A 21,876-nucleotide genomic window follows, 5' to 3' on the forward strand; every position below is an offset into this window, starting at 1 on the left:
GCCTGACCCTCATGCTCTTTGTCAACTGACATGTCTCATGGGTTGGCTATGTCACATTCAGGAGCCAAAGCGGAAGTGTAGACCCTTTGCTGTCCAACACATTTCCAGAAGGCCAGGCCTCCTGGTGCAGACACTGGTTGGCCTGTTTTCCTCTGAATAAAGAAGAGCAGGATCGGGTGTTGCAGGTCAGATCAGCCTGGGTTAGAATCCTGGTTCAGCAGTTGGGTGCGGTGGCTCATGCCTGTAATGCCAGCACTTTGGGAGGCCAAAGCAGGAGGATCGCTTGAGCCCAGGAGTTTGAGACCAGCCTGGGCAACACAGTGAGACCCAGTCTCTCCAAAAAAAAAACAAAGAAAAAAAAAGAAGAAGTTAGCTGGGCGTTGGTGGCACACGCCTGCAGTCCCAGCTACTCAGGAGGCTGAGGCTGGAGGATTGCTTGAGCCTGGGAGGTTGAGACTGTAGTGAGCCATAATCACACCACCGCATTCCAGGTCCCGCGACAGGTAAGACCCTGTCTCAAAAAAAAAAAAAAAAAAAAAAAAAAAAAAAAAATCTGGTTCTGCTACTGAACTAGCAGTGTGACACTCTGGACAAGTTACTTACCCTCTCTGAGCCTCCGCAAGCCTTCATGTTTCCAGCAGGAATAATAATGGTAGATGTGAGGGCGCACCAAGCACATAGCAGGCTCTCACAGAACAGTAGCTATTCACAGGGTGATTGAGGCCGGGGGCCTAACGATTGAATGGAAGTGAACACTGCAATTCTCTCGCAAAGTTTACAGCATAATAAGCTTGTCCTTAGCTTCCCCTATATCTTCCTTCCCACTTCCAATTCTAGGACCCTTTCGGGTGCCCCAGTCTCCCATAGGGGCGCCCCGCCACCTCGGACCGGCCGGGCCCCTCCCTCTGACTCACTGGGGGCGGCTCCTGGCCGCGCAGCTCCAGGGGGCAGGGGGCGGGGGGCGGCTGAGACAGCGCCCAGAGCCCCGGAGCAAGGTGTTGGCAGGCAAGTAGCGCGCTTCGGGGTCCGGTCGCCGGGGACCCGGGGTCCCTCTGTAGGGGTCGAACGGGCTTAACCGGTTCGGGGGCGCCCCGCTCCCTCCTCCCACAGCCGGGGACCGCTCTTAGGGGCGCGCCGTTTCCTGGCTTCCTATAAGAAGAGGCGGGAAAGGTTGGGTCCGTGCTAAAGAAATGCCCTATTTTACTTCATTTGGGACAAACTAAGCAGTAGTGCTCAGGGGAGACCACAAGGGTAAGAACACTGTGCGTCTGGTAAAAAACTAGTTCTAGAGCGTCGTTACCAGATACCTCATTAGCGTGTGCATTGAGTTCCTAGCCTCTCCCGAGTCCTAGGCTGAGCCGCCGGCCCTTTTGTCTCTCTGTTGTTGTTGTTGTTGTTTGTTTTTTGAGACGGAGTTTTGCTTTTGTTGCCCAGGCTGGAGTGCAATGGCGAGATTGCAAACTAAAGGGAAGAGAAAGAAGTTTGGGTTTATTGAGCATGTATTATTTGCTCATTAATCATAGGATCTCATTTCATCTTCACATTTAACTGTGTGCACGTGTTATAGGTTGGGGCACAGGGAGGCTCCAGGAGGTGAAGTCACTTGCACAGCGAGTAAGGAGCCAAATTGTCTAGCTCTTATCACTCTACCAGGTTAACCGCCCAGCCTCTGGTTTTGTGGGAACTAGGCCCTACTGGGATTCCAATGCAAACTATCCTTTTTTCTTTTTTTTAAACTTTAAAGTTCAGGGGTACATGTGCAGGTTTGTTATGTAGGTAAACTCGTGTCTTGAGGCTTTGTTGTACAGATTATTTTGTCTCCCCGGTATTAAGCCTAGTACCCATTACTTTATTTTCCTGAATCTCTCCTTCCTCCCACCCTCCACCAAACTACCCTATTATTATTGTTATTATTATTATTTTTTGAGACAGAGTCTTGCCCAGTCACCCAGGCTGGAGTGCAATGGCACGATCTCGGCTCACTGCAACCTCTGCCTCCTGGGTTCAAGTGATTCTCCTGCCTTGGCCTCCTGAATAGCTGAAATTACAGGCGTGTGCCACCACCCCTGGCTAATTTTTTGTATCTTTAGTAGAGATGGGGGTTTCATCTTGCTGGCCAGGCTGGTCTCGAACTCCTGACCTCGTGACCCACCTGCCTCAGCCTCCCAAAGTGCTGGGATTACAGGTGTGAGCCACTGTGCCTGGCCCACACTACCCTATTTTTAAGGCTGGCAGTTTGGTCATGGAGACACTTGGATGCTAGCTATAGGCCATGTTCTTTGGGGAGAACATTTAACTTCCTGTCTTGCTCTAGTGAAATTTTATCAATTTCATTTCAATAAGAAACATTAATCCAGTTTTTTTTTTTTTTTTTTTTTTTTTTGAGATGGAGTCTTGCTTTGTCTCCCAGGCTGGAGTGCAGTGTCGCCATCTCCGCTCTCTGCAGCCTCCGCCTCCTGGGTTCAAGCGATTCTTTTGCTTCAGCATCTGCAGTAGCTGGGATTACAGGCACCCATGACCATGCCTGGCTAATTTTTGTATTTTTAGTAGACACCGGGTTTCACTGTGTTGGCCAGGCTGGTCTTGAACTCCTGACCTCAGGTAATCAGCCTGCCTCAGTCTCCCAAAGTGCTGGGATTACCGGAGTGAGCCACCATGCCCAGCCCATCCAGTACTGTATTTTCTCCAGACTTTTCCCATGCAGTCAAATAATGAGGTTTGGTTTGAAGGTCTGCTAATTAGGAAGACTTGTTCCAGATTTTACTCCAGTGCCCCCAGGCCTTGACCCTGAACCTGGAGCCTTGTCTCAAGCCAGGCTGCTGACCAATACCTTTCCAGGACAGGCCAGCTTGGCTCCAAGTGTGGCAGAGGAGCCACGCTTGTGTGGCTGCATAACTGGGTGCTCACTTTCTCCTGGAGCCTCATACCGAGTCCGCTCATCCTTCCCCCAGGGATTCAGAAGGGAACCAGAGCCTCCCTTGCAGGGGCTTCCGCTCCCTGTGTGTTTGTGGGCAGTCTCTTGTGCTCTCAGGACCTCAGTGTCCTCCGGAAAGCCAGTGAGTTGGAGGAGACGTGCTTTAGGGTGTGGTCTCGGGTCCGGTGACTGTGATGTAGGAAGGATAGTTGCCCCGGGTCAACTCAGGATGGGCTGTCTCTCAGAGGGCCCAAGGCCCAGAAGGCATGATGATACACATCTGGTGAATGAGAAGCAGACCAATGGGTAGAGACCCAAGAGGCATCATTGTGGCATGTGGAAGATGGCCAAGAATGTTATGGCCTCAGCCACTCCCTGAGAACTGAGCTTAGCCAGGCGCAGTAGCCCATGCCTGTAATCTCAGCACTTTGGGAGGCCGAAGTGGAAGGATTGCTTCAGCTCAGGAGTTCTAGACCAGCCTGGGTAGCAAGACTCTGTCTCCAGAAAAAATAAAAAAATTAGTTGGGCGTGTTGGTGCAGGCATGTGGTCTCAGCTGCTCAGGAGGCTGAGGCAGGAGGATCGCTTGAGCCCAGGAGATCAAGGCTGCAGTTAGCTGTGATCATGCCACTGCACTCCAGCTTGTGTGACAGAGTGAGCCCTGTCTCAGAAAAAAAAAAACAAAACCAAAAAACTGATCTTAAAAAACATCAAACACTTGCTTTCGGGGCAAGGAGAAAGACAAGTTGAGGGAGGAGGAAAAAGTGATGTGGAGCCAGTGACCCTGCCCAGGAAATGTGACTAACCCAGCAGCGGTGGGGGCTGTGCAGCGCCTGCTCCAGGCCCTGAATGGAGAGCATGGCTTTCCTTGCTGGTCTCAGACTCAGAGATGCCCTCCCTGATCTGCCTTGGCTGTGACCTGCAGCGGGCTGAGGCCATTGTGATGGGGACCTCCAGCCTCCCCTGTGGGCCCCTCTGAGGAGACGGCCTGGCATACCCACTGCCCACCCCAGTGCTTGCTCTTCTGCTTCAGGCCTACTGGCCTCCCAGCACCGCCTGCCCCTCCCTGTCGGGGAACATCGCCTCCACACGGGCTGGGGAAGGAGCCCAGGGGTGGGGCTGGTGGGTGGGGCAGGCAGAGGAGAGGGAAGTGAGAAGCCGGGTGGGGCAGGCTGGAAGGAAGACGAACCTACGAAGCAGAAGTAGGAGCAAGAAAGGAAGGTAGGAGTGTTGAAAGGTGAAGGTGGCAGGGTGGCTGCCAGCGAGGCTAGCTGGTACCCTCCTGGGTGGGCAGGCGAGGGCTGGCGGTGGTGGTCTGGGAACAGAGACCTGCATTTCTGGATATCACTTTGTGCCGGGGTGGTGTTCCCTCAGCCCGCTGTCCTGCCAGCCTAATGCCAGGCTCCAGGCACCTGATCTGATGGCAGCCGCGAAGCTGCCCGGGAGGATGGGTGGGCTGTGCCCATGCTGCACATGGAGGGACTCTTGGGTCAGGGCTTGTCCCAGCTGTGCCAGACCTCCTGAAAGAGGCCACCACACTGCTCCTGAAGGCCCTCAGCCAGACGGGAGGTGAAATCAGATTAGAAGCTGTCTGTCCCCAAGACAGGACTGTGGTGTGACTGGCTATTTGGTTGGGAGTGGCTTGGGGAGGGGCCAGAGCAGTCCTAGCCATTTGAATTCAAATGCAAGTGGCACATTTGATTATTTTGCAAACTCTGGAAGACCTTGGCTAAGGGTCTAGGTGGACTGTCTGAGGTAGGATGTGGGGAGGGAGGAAGTGGTGGAACCTGGGGAAGGGTAGGAGACCTATTTGGTATCAGGGGAAAAACCATTTGGAATCCCCAAATGGGGCCTCTGGCCCCAGATTCTGAGAATGCCATGTCCCAGGCTGGGAGATTCCGTGTGGTTTCTCGTGTGGACACCCACCTCTCCACCCCTTCTCCACCCCTTCTCCACCCCTTCTCCACCCCTTCTCCACCCCTTCTCCACCCCTTCTCCAGGAGAGGAGGTGCTGTTTCATTTCACACCTAGGGACAAGCAGGGACTGTGAAGGGAAGAGACCTGTTGGGGGTCAGTGGAATCAGGATCTGAGGAAGGCAAAGGTACCACTGGACCCCGGCAGGATTTTTGTCCCTCTGATGGCTGTCAAGTCTTTCCTTAAAGGTGTGTGTAACGGCAACCCCCTCTCCCAGGTCCCCCAGTGTGTCCTCAAAGACAGCCTAAGTCAGGACCATGGGACAGCCAGCGGGGCTTGCCTCCTCCCCACCCCCAGCCCCATGGCAGTCTGATGGGACCTCTAGCCCCTGCTGTCTGCCTCCTGGGGCTGCTCCAACCTGTCCCAGCCTTTTGAAATCCTGGGCTATCCCTTAGGTGCCACCCCAGTCTAATAATCGGAGCCCAGCAGGTCCAGTTAATCGAATGCATTCTTTGAGCACCTGCATGAGGTTCCAGCTACATCCAGAGGCAAAATACACTTCCTGCCCTATAGGACCCTACAGTGTGGTAGTGGAGATGGGCAGGTCCATAACTCACCACACTATGGCAGAGTGGGGAAAAGTAAAGTCTTTAAGAGGTGTAGAAGAGGCTGTTTGGTAAGGTGATGAGTTCCCCATCACTGGAAGCCTTCAAGAAGAGGATGGTAAGGGATGCTATAGAAGAGGTTTCTGCACTATGCGTGTGTGGGTATGTGTAGGGCGGTGCAGGTAGAGCAGGACTAGATAAGAACTTTAGCACTTTCTAATGCTGACATCTGTGATTCTGTGACATTCCCCACCTAGAGGAAATTTGTCTGCGGTTTCACTGGGTACGATGGCTCCCTTGTTTACTCCACCCTGCAGCTAAACCATGAAACATGGGCTATTCTTTGTCTCTGTGCACCTCTCCCCCAGTGCCAAGCCCCCAGCACAGACCTTGAGTGGAATTGAATAGACTAATTCCTGGGCTGCTTGAGGAACAGAGGCATCAGGTGTGTCCTCTGTGCCATCATGTGCCACCATTCTTCAGTTGAGACATGAAGCAGCCAGGTTATGCTATAAAATATGCTAAAGTATATGCTCCCAGGGGAGAGGGCTGGGAGAACTCCCAGAGAAGGCGGAGGCCACTGAATGTCCTGGAAGTTTCCTTGGACAGCTGGGGCTTGATACAGGCCTGGAAGGATGAGGAACCCTTTTTTTTTTTTTTTTTTTCTGAGACGGAGTCTTGCTCTGTTGCCCAGGCTAGAGTGCAGTGGTGCCATCATTTCAGCACACTGCAACCTCAGCCTCCCGGGTTTCAGTGATTCTCCTGCCTCGGCCTCCTGAGTAGCTGGAACTGCAGGCACACACCACCATGCCTGGCTAATTTTGTATTTTTAGCAGAGATGGGGTTTCACCATGTTGGCCAGGCTGGTCTTGAACTCCTGACCTCAGGTGATCCACCCGCCTCAGCCTTCCAAAGTGCTGGGATTACAGGCGTGAGCCACTGCGCCCAGCCTAGGATGAGGGGGCTTTAATGGATATAAGGGTGAACGTGGACACTGAGGAAACTCGAGGAGCTGTGGGCTTGGACAGAGGGCTGGGAAAGGGGAAAGAATGAAAGGCCAGAGGTTCGGGTGGACCCTTCCCCAGGAGAGACTGGAACAAAAGGTCTTGGGACAGAGATCTGATGAGGCAGCAGGAGTTTCAGCCCTGACCAAGCATTAGAGTCATCTGGAGCTTCTCAAACACCGACATCCAGGCTCCACCCAGAGAGTCTGGTTTTAATGAGTCCAATACGGAAGCTAGACACTGGGGTTTTTCTTTCTTATTTTTCTGTAGATTACTCTCACTTTGTCGCCCAGGCTGGAGTGCAGTGGTGTGATTTCGGCTTACTACAACCTCCACCTCCCAAGTTCAAGCAATTCTTGTGCTGCAACCTCCCAAGTAGCTAGGATTACAGGCATGTGCCACCACACCCAGCTAATTTTTGTATATTTTGTAGAGACAGGGTTTCACCATGTTGCCCAGGCTGGTCTTGAACTCCTGAGCTCAAGCATTCCACCCACCTCGGCCTCCCAAAGTGCTGGAATTATAGGTGTGAGCCACCATGCCTGGCTGGCACTGGGGTTTTTCAAAAGCCCCCAAATGATTCTAATGTACAGGCGAGCATTTGACACTGTTCTGGACAGAATTCACTGGAAGTACTACCATCACTTTGAACATATGTTCAAAGTATGGGTGATCAAGCCTCACTCCAGACCTGTGGAATCAGATCCTCAGACCAGGGGCTTGGGCACTGTTAAAGAAAAAAAAAAATGGACCGGGCGTAGTGGCTTATGCCTGTAATCCTAGCACTTTGGGAGGCCAAGGTGGGTGATCAACTGATGTCAGGACTTCAAGACCAGCCTGGCTGACATGGTGAAACCTCATCTGTACTAACAGTACAAAAAATTAGCCAGGCGTGATGGTACATGCCTCTAATCCCATTGCACAGGAGGCTGAGGCAGGAGAATTGCTTGAACTCAGGAAGCAGAGGTTGCAATGAGCTGAGACAGTGCCACTGCACTGCAGCCTGGGCAGCAGAGTGAGACTCTGTCTCAAAAACAAAAAAAAGAAAGAAAATTACTAAGAGGAAATGTCAAGGATAAAGAGATTCTGGCTAGACTGACCTAATAGGATTTTTTTTTTTTTTTTTTTTTTTGAGACGGAGTTTCGCTCTTGTTGCCCAGGTGGGAATGCAATGGAGTGAACTCGACTCACCACAACCTCTGCCTTCCAGGTTCAAGTGATTCTCCTACCTCAGCCTCCTGAGTAGCTGGGATTACAGGCATGCACCATGACGCCCAGCTAATTTTGTATTTTTAGTAGAGATGGGGTTTCTCCATGTTGGTTAGGCTGGTCTGGAACTCCCGACCTAAGGTGATCTGCCCGCCTTGGCCTCCCAAAGTACTGGGTTACAGGCATGAGCCACTGCGCCCGGCCCCTAACAGGATTCTTGCTTAATACAGGCCAGAGTGATCAGACATTACAGGGGCGGTGGGGGCAGGGGGATGAGGAACCCATTCAGATATCAATGATTATCAGATTGACCAGATATCAAGGGTAGGGGGTTCTGGCTAAATGGCCTTAGCAGGGTTCTTTTGCTAAAACTGGATTTTACAAGCACACAGATGGGCCTACGGGGAGGTTCAGAAGCCTGATTAAAGTTTGGCAAAGCAAAGAATATTTTTCAGTACCAACATTTTAATCAGGTCCCATGGTCATTCTAATGGGCAGCCAAACTCCTTTCTTTTCTTTTTTCTTTTTTCTTTTTTTTTTTTGAGACCAAGTCTTGCTCCATTGCTGAGGCTGGAGTGCAGTGGCACAGATCTTGGCTCACTGCAATCTCCACCTCCCGGGTTCAAGTGATTTCCGGATAATTTTTGTGCTTTTAGTAGAGACAGGGTTTCACCATGTTGGCCAGGCTGGTCTCGAACTCCTGACCTCAAGTAATCCACCCACCTCGACCTCCCAAAGTGCTAGGATTACAGGCCTGAGCCACTGCACCCAGCCTGCCAAACTCCTTTCATCCAAACCCTGATGTGGCTCTCTGGCATGTTGGCTGCCTGATTTTGAGTTAAACACAGAATGAAAAATAGTAAAGCTGACAATTGGCGCACTCCATGTCTCATTCCTGAGCTCTCCCTGATGGCTTCAGCTTAGGGCAGCCACTTCACCATCTCAGGCCTGGGTCACAGGCCGGGCTGCCTGTTGCAGGAGATGTGGGCACAGCATGTGATCCTCTGTGGGACAGAGAAACCTTAAAGTTTCCCTCTGCAAACCTCTGCTCTCTGTGGCTCCTCCTCCGGAATCGTGGTGCCAAAATATGCCTTCCACTATTTTATAGGTTGGGAAAGGAAAAGGAAAGTCATAATTCACACAGCATTTCATATCCATTATCACTGCCCTTGACCTGTCCCTCTTTGTTTCCTACTCAGACTTAATACCTTCTGCTCTGTCATCTACCTTCCCCTGACCCCCAACTTCCCTGGCCCCTGCCAAATGTTGCACTTCCTGATCCTGCTGCCCCAGCCCCCAAGAATCTCCTGATGGTGCCAACTTGCATTTTTACCTTCCAATTCCCCAAGCCCTTACCCCGTGCCACTGGGGCTCACCTTACACAAACTCTGTCCGAATGGATGCACAGCATGAATTGTATTATGTACAAAGTACGTGCTGGCTCTGTGATCTCTGCATTTTGAGCCAAAAAAAGAAATCCTCTAGTGATGGGAGCTTATGAAAGCGACAGTGAGTGGAGCTGTAGCTGTTGCATTTTCTGAATTTTTTAAAAAGATAATTTTTAAAAAAAATGCTTGTGTTTAGCATTTTTTCCTTTGAATGACTTTTGTCCAGAAAAAGTTGCTCCCATTGGCCCACAGAATAAGTCTGATGTTCATCATTCTGGCATTTGAGGGAAGCTGGGCGTACAGAATTGATAGCTGATGCCTGGGAGTGGGTGAAATTTCCCAGGGAGGGAGTTTAGAATTAGAGCAGCCACTAAGTATAATGTTAGATGAAGGTTGGTTGGTTTGTTTGTTGTATTTTAAATAGATGCCTTTTTATCAAGTTAAGGAGGTTTCCTTCTATTCCTAGTTTGTTGGTAAAAAAAAAATTTTTTTCTTTCTTTTTTTTTTTTTGAAAGAGGGTCTCACTGTCATCCAGGTTGCAGTTCAGTGACATGATCTTGGCTTACTGCAGCCTCTACCTCCTGGGCTCAAGTGATACTCCCTCCTCAGCCTCCTGAGTAGCTGGGATTACAGGCTTGCACTACCACATTTGGCTGATTTATTTATTTGTTTATTTATTTTTTGAGACAGAGTCTCTGTCACCCAGGCTGGAGTGCAGTGGCATGATCTGGGCTCACTGCAACCTCTGCCTTCTGGGTTCAAGCAATTCTCCTGCCTCAGCCTCCCGAGTAGCTGGGATTACAGATGCATGCTACCACGCCCAGCTAATTTTTGTATTTTAGTAGAGATGGGGTTTCACCATGTTGGCCAGGCTGATCTCGAACTCCTGAACTCATGATCTGCCCACCTTGGCCTCCAAAAGTGCTGGGATTACAGATGTGAGCCACTGCACCTGGTCTTGGCTGATTTTTTAAATTTTTTTTTTTTTTTTTGAGATGGAGTCTCGCTCTGTCACCCAGGCTGGAGTGCTGTGGCCAGATCTCAGCTCACTGCAAGCTCCGCCTCCTGGGTTCACGCCATTCTCCTGTCTCAGCCTCCCGGGTAGCTGGGACTACAGGCGCCGCCACATCACCCGGCTAGTTTTTTGTATTTTTTAGTAGAGACGGGGTTTCACCATGTTGGCCAGGATGGTCTCTATCTCCTGACCTCGTGATCCACCCGTCTCAGCCTCCCAAAGTGCTGGGATTACAGGCTTGAGCCACCGCGCCTGGCCTGATTTTTAAAATTTTTGTAGGGTTGGGGTCTCCCTATATTGCCCAGGCTTGAAAAAATTTAAAACTAGGAATGAATGTAGAATTTTGCTAAATGCTGTTTCTGCATCTATTGAGATGATTACACATAGATGTTTGTTAATAGGGTGGATAGCATTGATTTTCAAATTTTGGTGGTTTTTTTTTTTTTTTTTGCATTGTGAGCTGCTTTATTTATTTATTTTAAATTTATAATTGACAGATAATAGTTGTACATACTTAGCAGGTACAGTATGATGTTTCATTGTATAATGATCAAATCAAGGTAATTAGCATATCCATCACTTTAAACATGTATCATTTCTTTGTGATGATAACATTCAAATCCTCTCTTCTGGCTATCTTGAAATATACACTGCATTATTATTGGCTATTGTCACCCTGATTTTCAGATATTAAACCAACCTTGCATTCCTGGGGTAAACCTCATTTGGTCATCATGGTTTATTTTTTATATATTATTTGATTTCATTTGCTAAAATTTTGTTAATTTTCTTTTCTTTTCTTTTTTTTTTTTTTTTTTTTTGAGATGGAGTCTCACTCTGTCACCCAGGCTGGAATGCAATGGCGTGGTCTCAGTTCACTGCAGCCTCTGCCTCCCAGGTTCAAGCGATTCTCACGCCTCAGCCTCCTGAGTAGCTAGGACTATAGGCACATGTCACCACACCCAACAAATTTTTGTATTTTTAGTAGAGATAGGGTTTCACCATGTTGGCCAGGCTGGTCTCAAACTCCTGACCTCATGATCTACCCACCTTGGCCTCCCAAAGTGCTGGGATTACAGGTGTGAGCCACCGTGCCCAGCCAAATTTTGTAAATTTTTTTATGTGTATGTTCATGAGCAATATTGATCTGTAATTTTCTTTTTGTGTAATTTATTTATCTGGTTTTGTTATCAGGAGAATGGTGGCAGCATAGGATGAATTGAGAAGTGTTCTGTCCTCTATTTTTTTGAAGATTTTGTGTATAATTGATATATCCTTTTTAAATTTTTCGTAGAAATTACCAATGAAGCTATCTGGGCTTGGGTTTTGGGGGAATGAGTTTTTTACTACAGAATTATTTTCCTTAATAGATATGGCCACTGTTCAGATAATCTGTGTCTTCTTGAGTGAACTTTCATAATTTGTATCTTTGAAGGAATTTGCCCATTTTATATAAGTGGTTGAATATATTGGCATAAAGTTTTTATAATATTCCTTTTATCCTTTTAATATCTGTAAAATCTGTGGTGATCTCATATCTCTCATTTCTGTATTGAGATTTGTGTTTTCTCTTTCTGCTAATCAGTTTGTCTAAAGATTTATCAATTTTATTGGTTTAAAAAAACAACTTGCCGGGTGCAGTGGCTCATGCCTCTAATCCCAGCACTTTGGGAGGCCGAGGCGGGTGAATCATCTGAGGTCAGTAGTTTAAGACCAGCCTGGCCAACATGGTGAAACATTATCTCTACTAAAAATACAAAAATTAGCCAGGCGTGGTGGTGTGGGCCTGTAATCCCAGCTACTTGGGAAGCTGAGGCACAAGAATCAGTGAGGTTGCAGTGAGCCGAGATCACACCACTGCACTCCAGCCTGAGTGACAGAGTGAGACTCTGTCTCCTAAGAAAAAAAAAAAAAGCCAACTTGAGGCCAGGCATGGTGGCTCATGCCTATAATCTCAGCACTTTGGGAGGCTGAGGTGGGCAAATCACTTGAGGTCAGGAGTTCAACACCAGCCTGGGCAACATGGCAAAACCCTGTCTCTACTAAAAATACAAAAATTAGCCAGGTGTGATAGTGGTGCCTGTAATCCCAGCTACTTGGGAGGCTGAGACCAGAGGATTACTTGAACCCAGGAGGTGGAGGTTGCAGTGAGGTGAGATCACACCACTGCACTCCAGCCTGGGCAACAGAGTGAGACTCAGTCTCAAAAAAAAAAAAAAAAAAAAAAAAAGATTCATTACTCTTCTCTCTTGTTCTGTTTTCTGTTAATTTCTGCTCTTATTTTAATTTCTGTGAGATCTCAGCAGAGGGAAGACCCTGGCCCGGGGTCAGAGACCTTATTTCCATGAACCACTCACTAACTGTGTGGCCTTAGACTTAGAATTTCTGAGACTCATTTTCTTTGTCTGCATAATGGAACTAGGGCTCCTAGAGATAAAGTAGTTGATGAATATGAAAGTACTTGGCCACTGGGAAGGGCCTCTCCAGCCCCACATGAGAGGTCCTTTTTGCGGCATTTGTAATAATAATGGCTTCTTCTTTCTTTCCAGATCTGAAGACAGCATGTACACAGCTATTCCCCAGAGGTAAGCTGCATGCCCCATCTCCTTTCACAACTTCCTCTTCTTCACCTCCAAGGGCTGCCCCTTCCCACTGCTCTCCTCATCCCCAGACTGCAGTCGCCAGGCCTGCCCAGGGCTATGCTTGGGCCAGTGGGTCCTGGCTGCTGTCAACCCTCTCTCTTCTCGCAGTGGCTCTCCATTCCCAGGCTCAGTGCAGGATCCAGGCCTGCATGTGTGGCGGGTGGAGAAGCTGAAGCCAGTGCCCGTGGCACGAGAGAACCAGGGTGTCTTCTTCTCGGGGGACTCCTACCTAGTGCTGCACAATGGCCCAGAAGAGGTTTCCCATCTGCACCTGTGGATAGGTAAGGGGATCTGGATGGGGGAAGGTTGGGCCCAGGCAGGGGAGGGAGGGGTCTGGCATGGATCGCAAGGGCCTTGCCCTTCCCTCTCCCACTTGTCCCAGGTCAGCAGTCATCCCGGGATGAGCAGGGGGCCTGTGCTGTGCTGGCTGTGCACCTCAACACGCTGCTGGGAGAGCGGCCTGTGCAGCACCGCGAGGTGCAGGGCAATGAGTCCGACCTCTTCATGAGCTACTTCCCACGAGGCCTCAAGTACCAGGTCAGAGCCCACCTCCAGGCACCCCCACCCTGCAGCTTCTCAGAGCCAGCCCCGCTTCTGGCTGGTTCTTAACCTACAGAAGACCCGGGTGCCTTTGGGGCTGGATCGCCACCTTTCTGCCCGTCTCCCAGTGGGATGGGGTGCAAAGGGCTCTGGGTCTCCTGTCAGTCCACTCAGATGGGCTGTCTGGGCTGCAGGAAGGTGGTGTGGAGTCAGCATTTCACAAGACCTCCACAGGAGCCCCAGCTGCCATCAAGAAACTCTACCAGGTGAAGGGGAAGAAGAACATCCGTGCCACCGAGCGGGCACTGAACTGGGACAGCTTCAACACTGGGGACTGCTTCATCCTGGACCTGGGCCAGGTGGGTAGGCTGGCCAGACTGAGCACTCTGTATTGGCACCATCCTTTACAAGGACAGAGGGGCAGGAGGCCAGGAAAGAGGGAGAGAAGCTGAGAAGCTGTAAGCCCATTCCAAGTCAGAGCCCTCTGACCATTAGAGAACGTCCCTGTATTTGTAAGGACTGATGCCAGCCTCCTTCTGCCATCTAGACATTGCCTCTGATGCTCTGGAGCTTTCTCCCTCCTCTTGGAAGCCTCTGAGTTCACTGCCTGCCAGACCATTCATTAATTCAGTCACTGATCTCTTCATTCAGTGAATCTATGATGCCCTCTCTGAGCCAGCACAGGGACCACAAAAGCTCGCTCTGGGGAGACAGCCAAGATGGGCCGGTCACTTGCCATAACCTGAGGCAGGATGTGATGAGGACTTTAAGGGGGACAGCTGCCATGTGCTGGGGGGCTTGAGGCAGGGAGGGGCCCTCTAGCCTGAGCCGAAGCCAGTTTTCCCAGGAAGGTGGCATTGGACTAGACCTATAGGAGGGGAGATGCCACTCCAGGCAAAGGGAGAAGGTGAGCTGAGCCACCAAGGTGGGGAAAGGTGCAGACATGCACACACCAGGGGTCTAATGAGACTGGGACCTGGGCTGGGGGACAGGAGCAGCGAGAGGGAAATTGCTAAGGAAGGTGGAAGGTGAGCCCCAGGTTATGAGGAGATTGACTGGCTGAGGAGTATGGGCTGCATCTTGTGGCGCTGAAGATTTGGGGCAGAGAAATCAATCCAGGAGCTCTTGGTGAGGAGGACTACACGTGCTGAGACAAGGAAGGGGATGGGTGAACAGACCTCGCCATTACCAGAAGAGGAGAGGTGACAGGGGCTCTGCCAGGCAGGGTGGCAGGTAGGAGTGTGAGATGCTGCACTCAAGGAGACATTCAGCCATTCACCCATCTAGTCCTTCACTCAAGTCAGTCAATATTTATTTTGCACCTAAATCCATGCCAGGCTCTGTTTTAGCAGTGGACCCACAGCAGTGAGCAAAGCCAAACAAAACCTTCATGTTCTAATGAAGCTCACTTTCTAGTAGGTGGAGATAGGTGGTAAGAGATGTTTAAACATAGGAGATGTGTGATGGGAAGAAAAATAAAGAGGCGCCGGGTGCAGTGGCTCACGCCTGTAATTCCAGCACTTTGGGAGGCTGAGGTAGGCGGATCACCTGAGGTCGGGAGTTCAAGACCAGCCTGACCAACATGGAGAAACCGCATCTCTACTAAAAGTACAAAATTAGCCGGGCATGGTGGCACATGCTTGTAATCCCAGCTATTTGGCAGGCTGAGACAGGAGAATCTCTTGAACCCAGGAGGCGGAGGTTGCGGTGAGCACTCCAGCCTGGGCAACAAGAGTGAAACTCCGTCTCAAAAAAAAAAAAGAAAAGAAAAAGAAAGAGGCTTGAGCCCAGCAGTTTGTAACCAGCCTGGGCAATATAGCGGGACCCCATTTCTACAAAAAATTAAGAAATTAGCCAGGCATGGTGGCACGTGCCTATAGTCCCAGCTGCTTAGAAGCTAAGGTGCAAGGATTGCTTGAGCCTGTGATGTCCAGGCTGCAGTGAGCCATGATCGTGTCTTTGCACTCCAGCCTGGATGACAGAGTGAAACCCTGTCTTGAAAAAAAAGGAAGGAAGACAGATGGCAGGTGGGCAGAGAAATAGTTGCAGAGGGTGGTCGTGGGCATTCTCAGAGAGCCCTCTGTGCTTTGCTCTGCCTTCCTGATTGTCGTGCCTCAGGGACAGTTCAGAGAGGAGAGAGGGAGAGCTGTGGGCCCTTCTCTGAGCGGGGGAGCAGGATACAGGCACCTGGCTCTGACCCAGGCTTTCCTGCTTCCCTGCAGAACATCTTCGCCTGGTGTGGTGGAAAGTCCAACATCCTGGAACGCAACAAGGCGAGGGACCTGGCCCTGGCCATCCGGGACAGTGAACGACAGGGCAAAGCCCAGGTGGAGATTGTCACTGATGGGGAGGAGCCTGCTGAGATGATCCAGGTTGGGGGACATTGGAGTGGGCAGCCGGGAGCCTCTGCTTGAAAGTGGCCAAGAGAGGTGGTGATGAGCTGAGTGCTGAGGGTGGCCGGTGGAGGGTGGCAGGGGGCATCTGGGGTACTGCCTTGGGCTGTGGCCAGCTCACAGGGTGCCCCTCTGAGTAGATGCTCATCCTGGAGGCTGAGTAGCCTCGCTGGTGGGGTGGGCTGGACACTCACCTCACCTCTGCTGGGTGCCCTAGTGCAGGGTGCCGTTTGCCCCACCAGAAACTATGGCCCTGGGCATGATGGGCCGGGAAGTTCCAGGGCGGGGTCCCTATAAACCTGGCCTGCTCCGGCCCCTGCAGGTCCTGGGCCCCAAGCCTGCTCTGAAGGAGGGCAACCCCGAGGAAGACCTCACAGCTGACAAGGCAAATGCCCAGGCCGCAGCTCTGTATAAGGTGGGCCCCACAAGCCTGCCCTGGGACCCAGCAGCAGGGAGGGTGGGAGCCTGCACAGCACAGCTGTGTGCAAGCAGGGTGGAGGGGAGAAGGCAGGGGGAAGGTGGGGCTGGAACCAGGGTGGGAGGTGGGGCGTTATACAGGACTGGGAGTGAGAGGAGGATGGGGGAGTGGGCGGAAGGCAGGCCCTGCTGAGGAGATGAGTGCACCTCACTTCCAGCCCGTGCTTGGTGAAGTCTTGAAGCTGAGCTTTTCTTTCTTGAATTCTGTGCATTTCTTTGTAATTTGGAATCTACCTAATTTCCAAATGGGTTCGGGGCCCCTGTGCTGCGGGGATTGGGGTGATGGGAGGGAATGGGGCTGCCTGGAATTTGCTTTTCAGGTCTTCACTCTCCTGTCTGCTCTTGGGACCTGGGCGGTGGGCAGTGGGGCAGAGTGGGAGGGAGCAAGGGAGGGCCAGCCTCCCCCTCCTCAGGCTCAGGTGAGGGCTGGTGTGTGGGGGGTGAGATCAGGCACTGTCTTCCCTAGGTCTCTGATGCCACTGGACAGATGAACCTGACCAAGGTGGCCGACTCCAGCCCCTTTGCCCTTGAACTGCTGATATCTGATGACTGCTTCGTGCTGGACAACGGGCTCTGTGGCAAGATCTATATCTGGAAGGGTACGTGGCTCCTCTCTAACAGCCTGAGATACCTGTAGCTTCTCTGACCTGGGCAGGCTTCCCTTTGCAGGGCTCAGCCTGTCCAGCTGCTTGTAAAAGACAGCCTCAGGGAGCCTGCATGCTTCTGGCTGGCCAGTTTCTCTCTCTTTAAAAAATGTTTTTTAAAGATAGGGATGGGGTCTCTCTGTGTTGCCCAGGATGGTATCAAACTCTCGGGCTCCAGTGATCTTCACCTTGGCCTCCCAAAGTGCTGGGATTACAGGCGTGAGCCATGGCACAGGCGTCGCTATTTTCTGTCTTTTTTTTTTTTGTTTTTTTGAGACGGAGTCTCGCTCTGTCACCCAGGCTGGAGTGCAGTGGCGCGATCTCAGCTTACTGCAAGCTCCGGTTCCTGGGTTCAAGCGATTCTCCTGCCTTAGCCTCCTGAGTAGCTGGGACTACAGGTGCCCGCTACCACGCCCGGCTAATTTTTTTGTCTTTTCTTTTCTTTTCTTTTTTTTTTTTTTTTGAGACGGAGTCTTGCTCTGTCGCCCGGGCTGGAGTGCAGTGGCCGGATCTCAGCTCACTGCAAGCTCCGCCTCCCGGGTTCCCGCCATTCTCCTGCCTCAGCCTCCCGAGTAGCTGGGACTACAGGCGCCCGCCACCTCGCCCAGCTAGTTTTTTGTACTTTTTTTAGTAGAGACGGGGTTTCACCGTATTAGCCAGGATGGTCTCTATCTCCTGACCTCGTGAACCGCCCGTCTCGGCCTCCCAAAGTGCTGGGATTACAGGCTTGAGCCACCGCGCCAGGCCTTTTTTTGTCTTTTCTAGTAGAGACGGGGTTTCACCACCAGGCTGGTCTCAAACTTCTGACCTCAAGTGGTCCGCCTGCCTCGGCCTCCCAAAGTGCTGGGATTACAGACATGTGCCACTGCCTGGCCATTTTCTCTTTGCTGTTCCCACCTCCTAAATTCTAGACAATGACTCTGAAACTTCAGCAAGCCTCAGAATCACCTCAGGGCCTGTTTAGATGGCTGGGCTCCATCCCCAGGTATTCTGACTCGTTAGGTCTGGAGTGGGGCTGAACGGGCATCTCTAACAAGTTTCCGGGTTACGTCTGTGCCGCTGGCGCCAGGGACCACACTTTGCCGAGCTCTAGACCTTCGGGGCTTCTGGGATCCCTGATCCTGGGATTCTGCCTCAAGGTTTGACAGAAATGAATTTTAGACAAATTAAACATCATTTTATGCAGTGAGTAGTGAACCTGTAGAACTTGTTTTTCCAAGAGATTCTATCTTCTGGAAATAGAAACACTGTTGGGCAGAGCCTGTTCTACTTGGTTTGACTGAAAATGAAACAAACTTGTTCTAAGTCTCTGTCTAGGGTCTGAGAATTTTCAGCAATAGCATTTGCTCAACACCCAGTTGTGGGGTCTACCAAGGCAGAGAAAATGCGAGACCCTAGCCTGGTCAGGAAGGCAGACAAGTAGGTGGGTATCTACAGATAGCTGCTACCAGGCATTTCATAGTATTGCTTCTGAAACTCAGCAGAGATAGAGATGAAAGGAAGGAGCTGGGAGCAGCAAAAGTGGGAAGAGAGAGGCGTGCGTGCGCTGCAGGGCTGCCTTTTCTCTACTGCCAGAGGGCACATATCCCATAGAACCAATGCCAAGCAGAGGGGGTTCCCAGAGGCCCACAGAAGCATGTATAAACCGGAGCAAGGAACCCAACCACTACGGAAAGAGAAACCAGAGGAGAAACAGGAGACTTGGGAGGCCAGGAAGAGAAGGATCTCATGGGTAGGGGGGCAGCTAATCAGTTGACAGAGGAAGGAATCCAGCATATTAATTTCAGATACATTGTAGTTCATGGTATTTTAAAGCCTGCCTAGAGAGCCAACCACATCATGGTATCGTTTCAGCATCATTTCCTTGGAAAAATGTCTGGCAACATGGGCAGCGTGGCAAAAAAATCACTTCTCTACAAAAAAACAAAAATTAGCTGAGTGTGGTGGCGTGCACCTGTGGTCCCAGCTACACGGGAGGCTGTGGTGGGCGGATTGCTTGAGCCTGGGAGGTTGAGACTGTAGTGAGCTGTGATGGTGCCGCTGCACTCCAGCCTGGGCGACAGAACGAGACTGTGTCTCAGAAAAAATAAAAATAAAAAAGCCTGGAATGAGCAGTTGGAGTTCTCAGGACTGCCAGCAGAAATGACTGGATTATGTGGGGTCTTCATTTTTGTAAGCACTTAGTTAGCATAACCGTTAGGCCAGTGTAGCAGTGCCGGCATTATGGGAGTAAGTTCACCTCTATGATAAATTGTACCCTTTGTCTTATTTAGTTTTTCAGAAAAGGCTTGATGAACTCAAGAGGTGAGGGGTCCTGGGGAAAAAGGAGACCTGTAACCTCACAGTCTGATGCTGGGGTGAACACCTGTTCCTCTCCCTGAAATATTCAAGGGGCCCGGGTCAGAACAGATTTGCATGATCAGACCCAGGCAGAAGAGGGGTTTTCATCTACCTTGGTGCTGCCAGTGTGGGAAAATTCTTAAGGGACTGACTCCACATCTCCAAAGAGCCCCTCAGCATTCTTGAGACCCCGGTCCATTTATTGTAAAAATTGCTGGCTCTTCTGTGGACTCCCTTAAATTTCCTCAAGAAAAATGGGATGGGGGCTCAAGAGGGTCCCTGCTCTTTTTTAAAATCTCCTTCCTATGATCCAGGGCGAAAAGCGAATGAGAAGGAGCGGCAGGCAGCCCTGCAAGTGGCCGAGGGCTTCATCTCACGCATGCAGTACGCCCTGAACACTCAGGTGAGGAGATGCCCATGCCCCCAGCCCTCCTCACAGGCTCTTCCTGTGGCCCCGACCCCTCAAATTGGCCAGAAAGGGCAAGAGCGCCTCGGGCACTGTCAGGAACAACCAGGCCTCCCTCTTAGACCCATCCAGTGGGAAAGCCCATCTCAATCCTTCAAAATGTCAAAATACTTATTATTTTCAAAGAGGATGTTGGGCAGCACTCCCCTGGGCACACAGAGAACTGGGTGCTCCTCCTCTGGGCGATTGCCCCTGGCTGGTGCCACCCCTCCAGCCACAGCACAGTGTCCACAAGTCATCCCGCGGGGAGCTGACAGGGCTCACCTACAGTTGGTGGCGTTTATTGAACTGTGCATCCACGTCCTTGAAGCAGTCTGTTGCTTCAGTCTGCGTCCCTGAAACCTTGGTTCTCATCTCGTAGCTCATCCAGGGGAGCTTTCCTGGCCTGGACTGCACATGGACTCAGGCCGGGCGCCCACACCCTCCTCCCTGGCTCTGGCCCCATCCTGTCCTCCCGGGCAGAGGCAGAGGTGCAACTTTGTGAACCAGACTTCTCCCCCGCTGTCCCTGCAGGTGGAGATTCTGCCCCAGGGACGTGAGAGTCCCATCTTCAAGCAATTTTTCAAGGACTGGAAATGAGGGTGGGCGTCTTCCTGCCCCATGCTTCCCTGCCCCCCACCGCCTGCCTACTTGCTTCTCTGGCTGCCTGGTCAGTGCAGAGGTGCCCCCTGCAGGTGTTCAATAAAGGAGATAAGTGCTTTCCCAGCTCTTTTCCTGCACTGCCTGACCTGGGCTGATTCTGTCACCCACCTATTCACCTGGGTTCATCCCCATGCTGGGGGTGGAGTAGCACACAGATGACAATTGCACAGCCTTGGAGGTACCAGAGCTGCTTTGCATGACTGAGGAGTCCCAGCCAGGCTTGCAGGGACTGCTGTGAACCCAATAAGGAGGTGGCACAGTGCCAGGCCTCAGGATCACTTTCACCTGGGGGTTCAGTTCAGTCTCACATTCCCAACAGGGAGAAGGTTGTGACGATGGGCTTGGGATGCAGCTCCATTTAAGCCAGTATTTCCTCAGATGCCCTAATAAAGCACTCGCTGAGCAAGAGGATAGCTTTTCACAACTGTACCAAGCCTGGCTTCTTACTTCCTAGGCACATTGCACTGCATGTTTGGCTGGTGAGTCCAGGGCCACTGCAGGGCTGTGCGAAAAGCACCAGGCTAGCATGGACAGTCTTCAGTCTGGTTCTTACCCTGCCTCTGTGATCCTAGGCAAGTTACTTTCCTTTGCTAGACCTTGGTTCATTCTCTTGTGTAATGAAGTGGTGGTTGGATGTCAGAGGCTAGAGAGCTGAATAGCAGGGAGAATGCAGTAGCCAAAAAGAGGTCCCATCTGAGAAGGCATGCCCAGGGGCCAAGAGCAGGGTGTGAGTGAGCCTGTGTCAGCTCAGACCAGAGGCCATGAGGCTTGGCAAGGCTGCAAACACCCTGACTCACCCTTACCCCCAGGTCCTCTGGGCTATGTGGCTTCCAAGCTCTAGAAATTGGATTCTTTCATCCCAAAACAAAAATTCTGATCAATCGGCAAGTTGAACTTGCTGATTTTGTGCCAAGAACCATAGATACCCCAGCTGGGTGCGGTGGCTTATGCCTATAACACCAGCAGTTTGGGAGGGCGAGACGGGCGGATCATTTGTGATCAGGAGATTGAGGCCAGTCTGGCCAACATGGAAACCCCGTCTCTACTAAAAATACAAAAAAATTAGCCAGGCATGGTTGTGCATGCCTGTAATCTCAGCTACTTGGGAGGCTGAGGCAGGAGAATTGCTTGAACCCGGGAGGTGGAGGTTGCAGTGAGCCGAGATTGTGCAACTGCACTCCAGCCTGGGTGACAGAGACTCTTGACTCAAAAAATAAAAGTAAAAAAGAAATGAGCTCCTCTGTGCATCTGCCTCCCGATATATCTTCTCCGCAGACTTCTCAGCCCTACTTGACAGTCTACACAAAGAGCAGGTGCCAGGGATGGTTTTTTAAAGGGGAGAGAATAAAGGTTGCACTACATTAGTGGTTCCGCCAACCTTTGTAGAGGTAGGGAGTATTTTAATCCTCCTATGAAAGGCTAGGCCCTTTCCCTATAAATATACACAGATGAAGATTTTTGTGGCTGGACACGGTGGCTCATACCTGTAATCTCAGCATTTTGGGAGGCAGAGGCAGGCAGAGTGCCTGAGCTCTGGGGTTTGAGACCAGCCTGGGGAACATGGTGACACCCCATCTCTACCAAAAATACAAAAATTAGCTGGGCATGGTGGCACACACCTGTAGTCCCAGCTACTCAGGAGGCTGAAGTGGGAGGATGGTTTGAGCCCGGGAGGTGGAGGTTG

At 51.1% G+C, this 21,876-nt stretch overlaps 1 protein-coding gene across 3 annotated transcripts; it reads left to right on the forward strand.

Moving 5' to 3' along the window:
• The first annotated feature begins 886 nt into the window (after window positions 1-886).
• On the forward strand, window positions 887-20,269 carry LOC115894199 (macrophage-capping protein). Of its 3 annotated transcripts, none has more exons than XM_030920588.1 (10): window positions 887-1,005; window positions 12,598-12,633; window positions 12,799-12,971; window positions 13,073-13,227; window positions 13,425-13,589; window positions 15,453-15,602; window positions 15,946-16,038; window positions 16,567-16,699; window positions 19,399-19,487; window positions 20,064-20,269. In XM_030920588.1, the coding sequence occupies exons 2-10, from the start codon at window positions 12,611-12,613 to the stop codon at window positions 20,127-20,129; spliced, it is 1,047 nt and encodes a 348-aa protein (XP_030776448.1). In that variant the 5' UTR covers window positions 887-1,005; window positions 12,598-12,610; the 3' UTR covers window positions 20,130-20,269. The 3 variants fall into 3 exon arrangements, with proteins under 3 accessions (XP_030776448.1, XP_030776447.1, XP_030776449.1); XM_030920587.1 differs by lacking the exon at window positions 887-1,005 and adding an exon at window positions 4,014-4,133; XM_030920589.1 differs by lacking the exon at window positions 887-1,005 and adding an exon at window positions 4,951-5,075.
• The last annotated feature ends 1,607 nt before the right edge of the window (window positions 20,270-21,876 follow it).

Source organism: Rhinopithecus roxellana, chromosome 17, assembly GCF_007565055.1.
Source record: "Rhinopithecus roxellana isolate Shanxi Qingling chromosome 17, ASM756505v1, whole genome shotgun sequence".
NCBI lineage: Eukaryota > Metazoa > Chordata > Mammalia > Primates > Cercopithecidae > Rhinopithecus > Rhinopithecus roxellana.

Bases quoted from the DNA above. Each gene is read 5' to 3' on its own strand.
- LOC115894199 (XM_030920588.1), top strand. From the start codon at position 12,611: ATGTACACAGCTATTCCCCAGAG. The intron at 12,972-13,072 runs GTAAGGGGATCT...CACTTGTCCCAG, and splicing joins CCATCTGCACCTGTGGATAG to GTCAGCAGTCATCCCGGGAT. The intron at 13,590-15,452 runs GTGGGTAGGCTG...GCTTCCCTGCAG, and splicing joins TCATCCTGGACCTGGGCCAG to AACATCTTCGCCTGGTGTGG.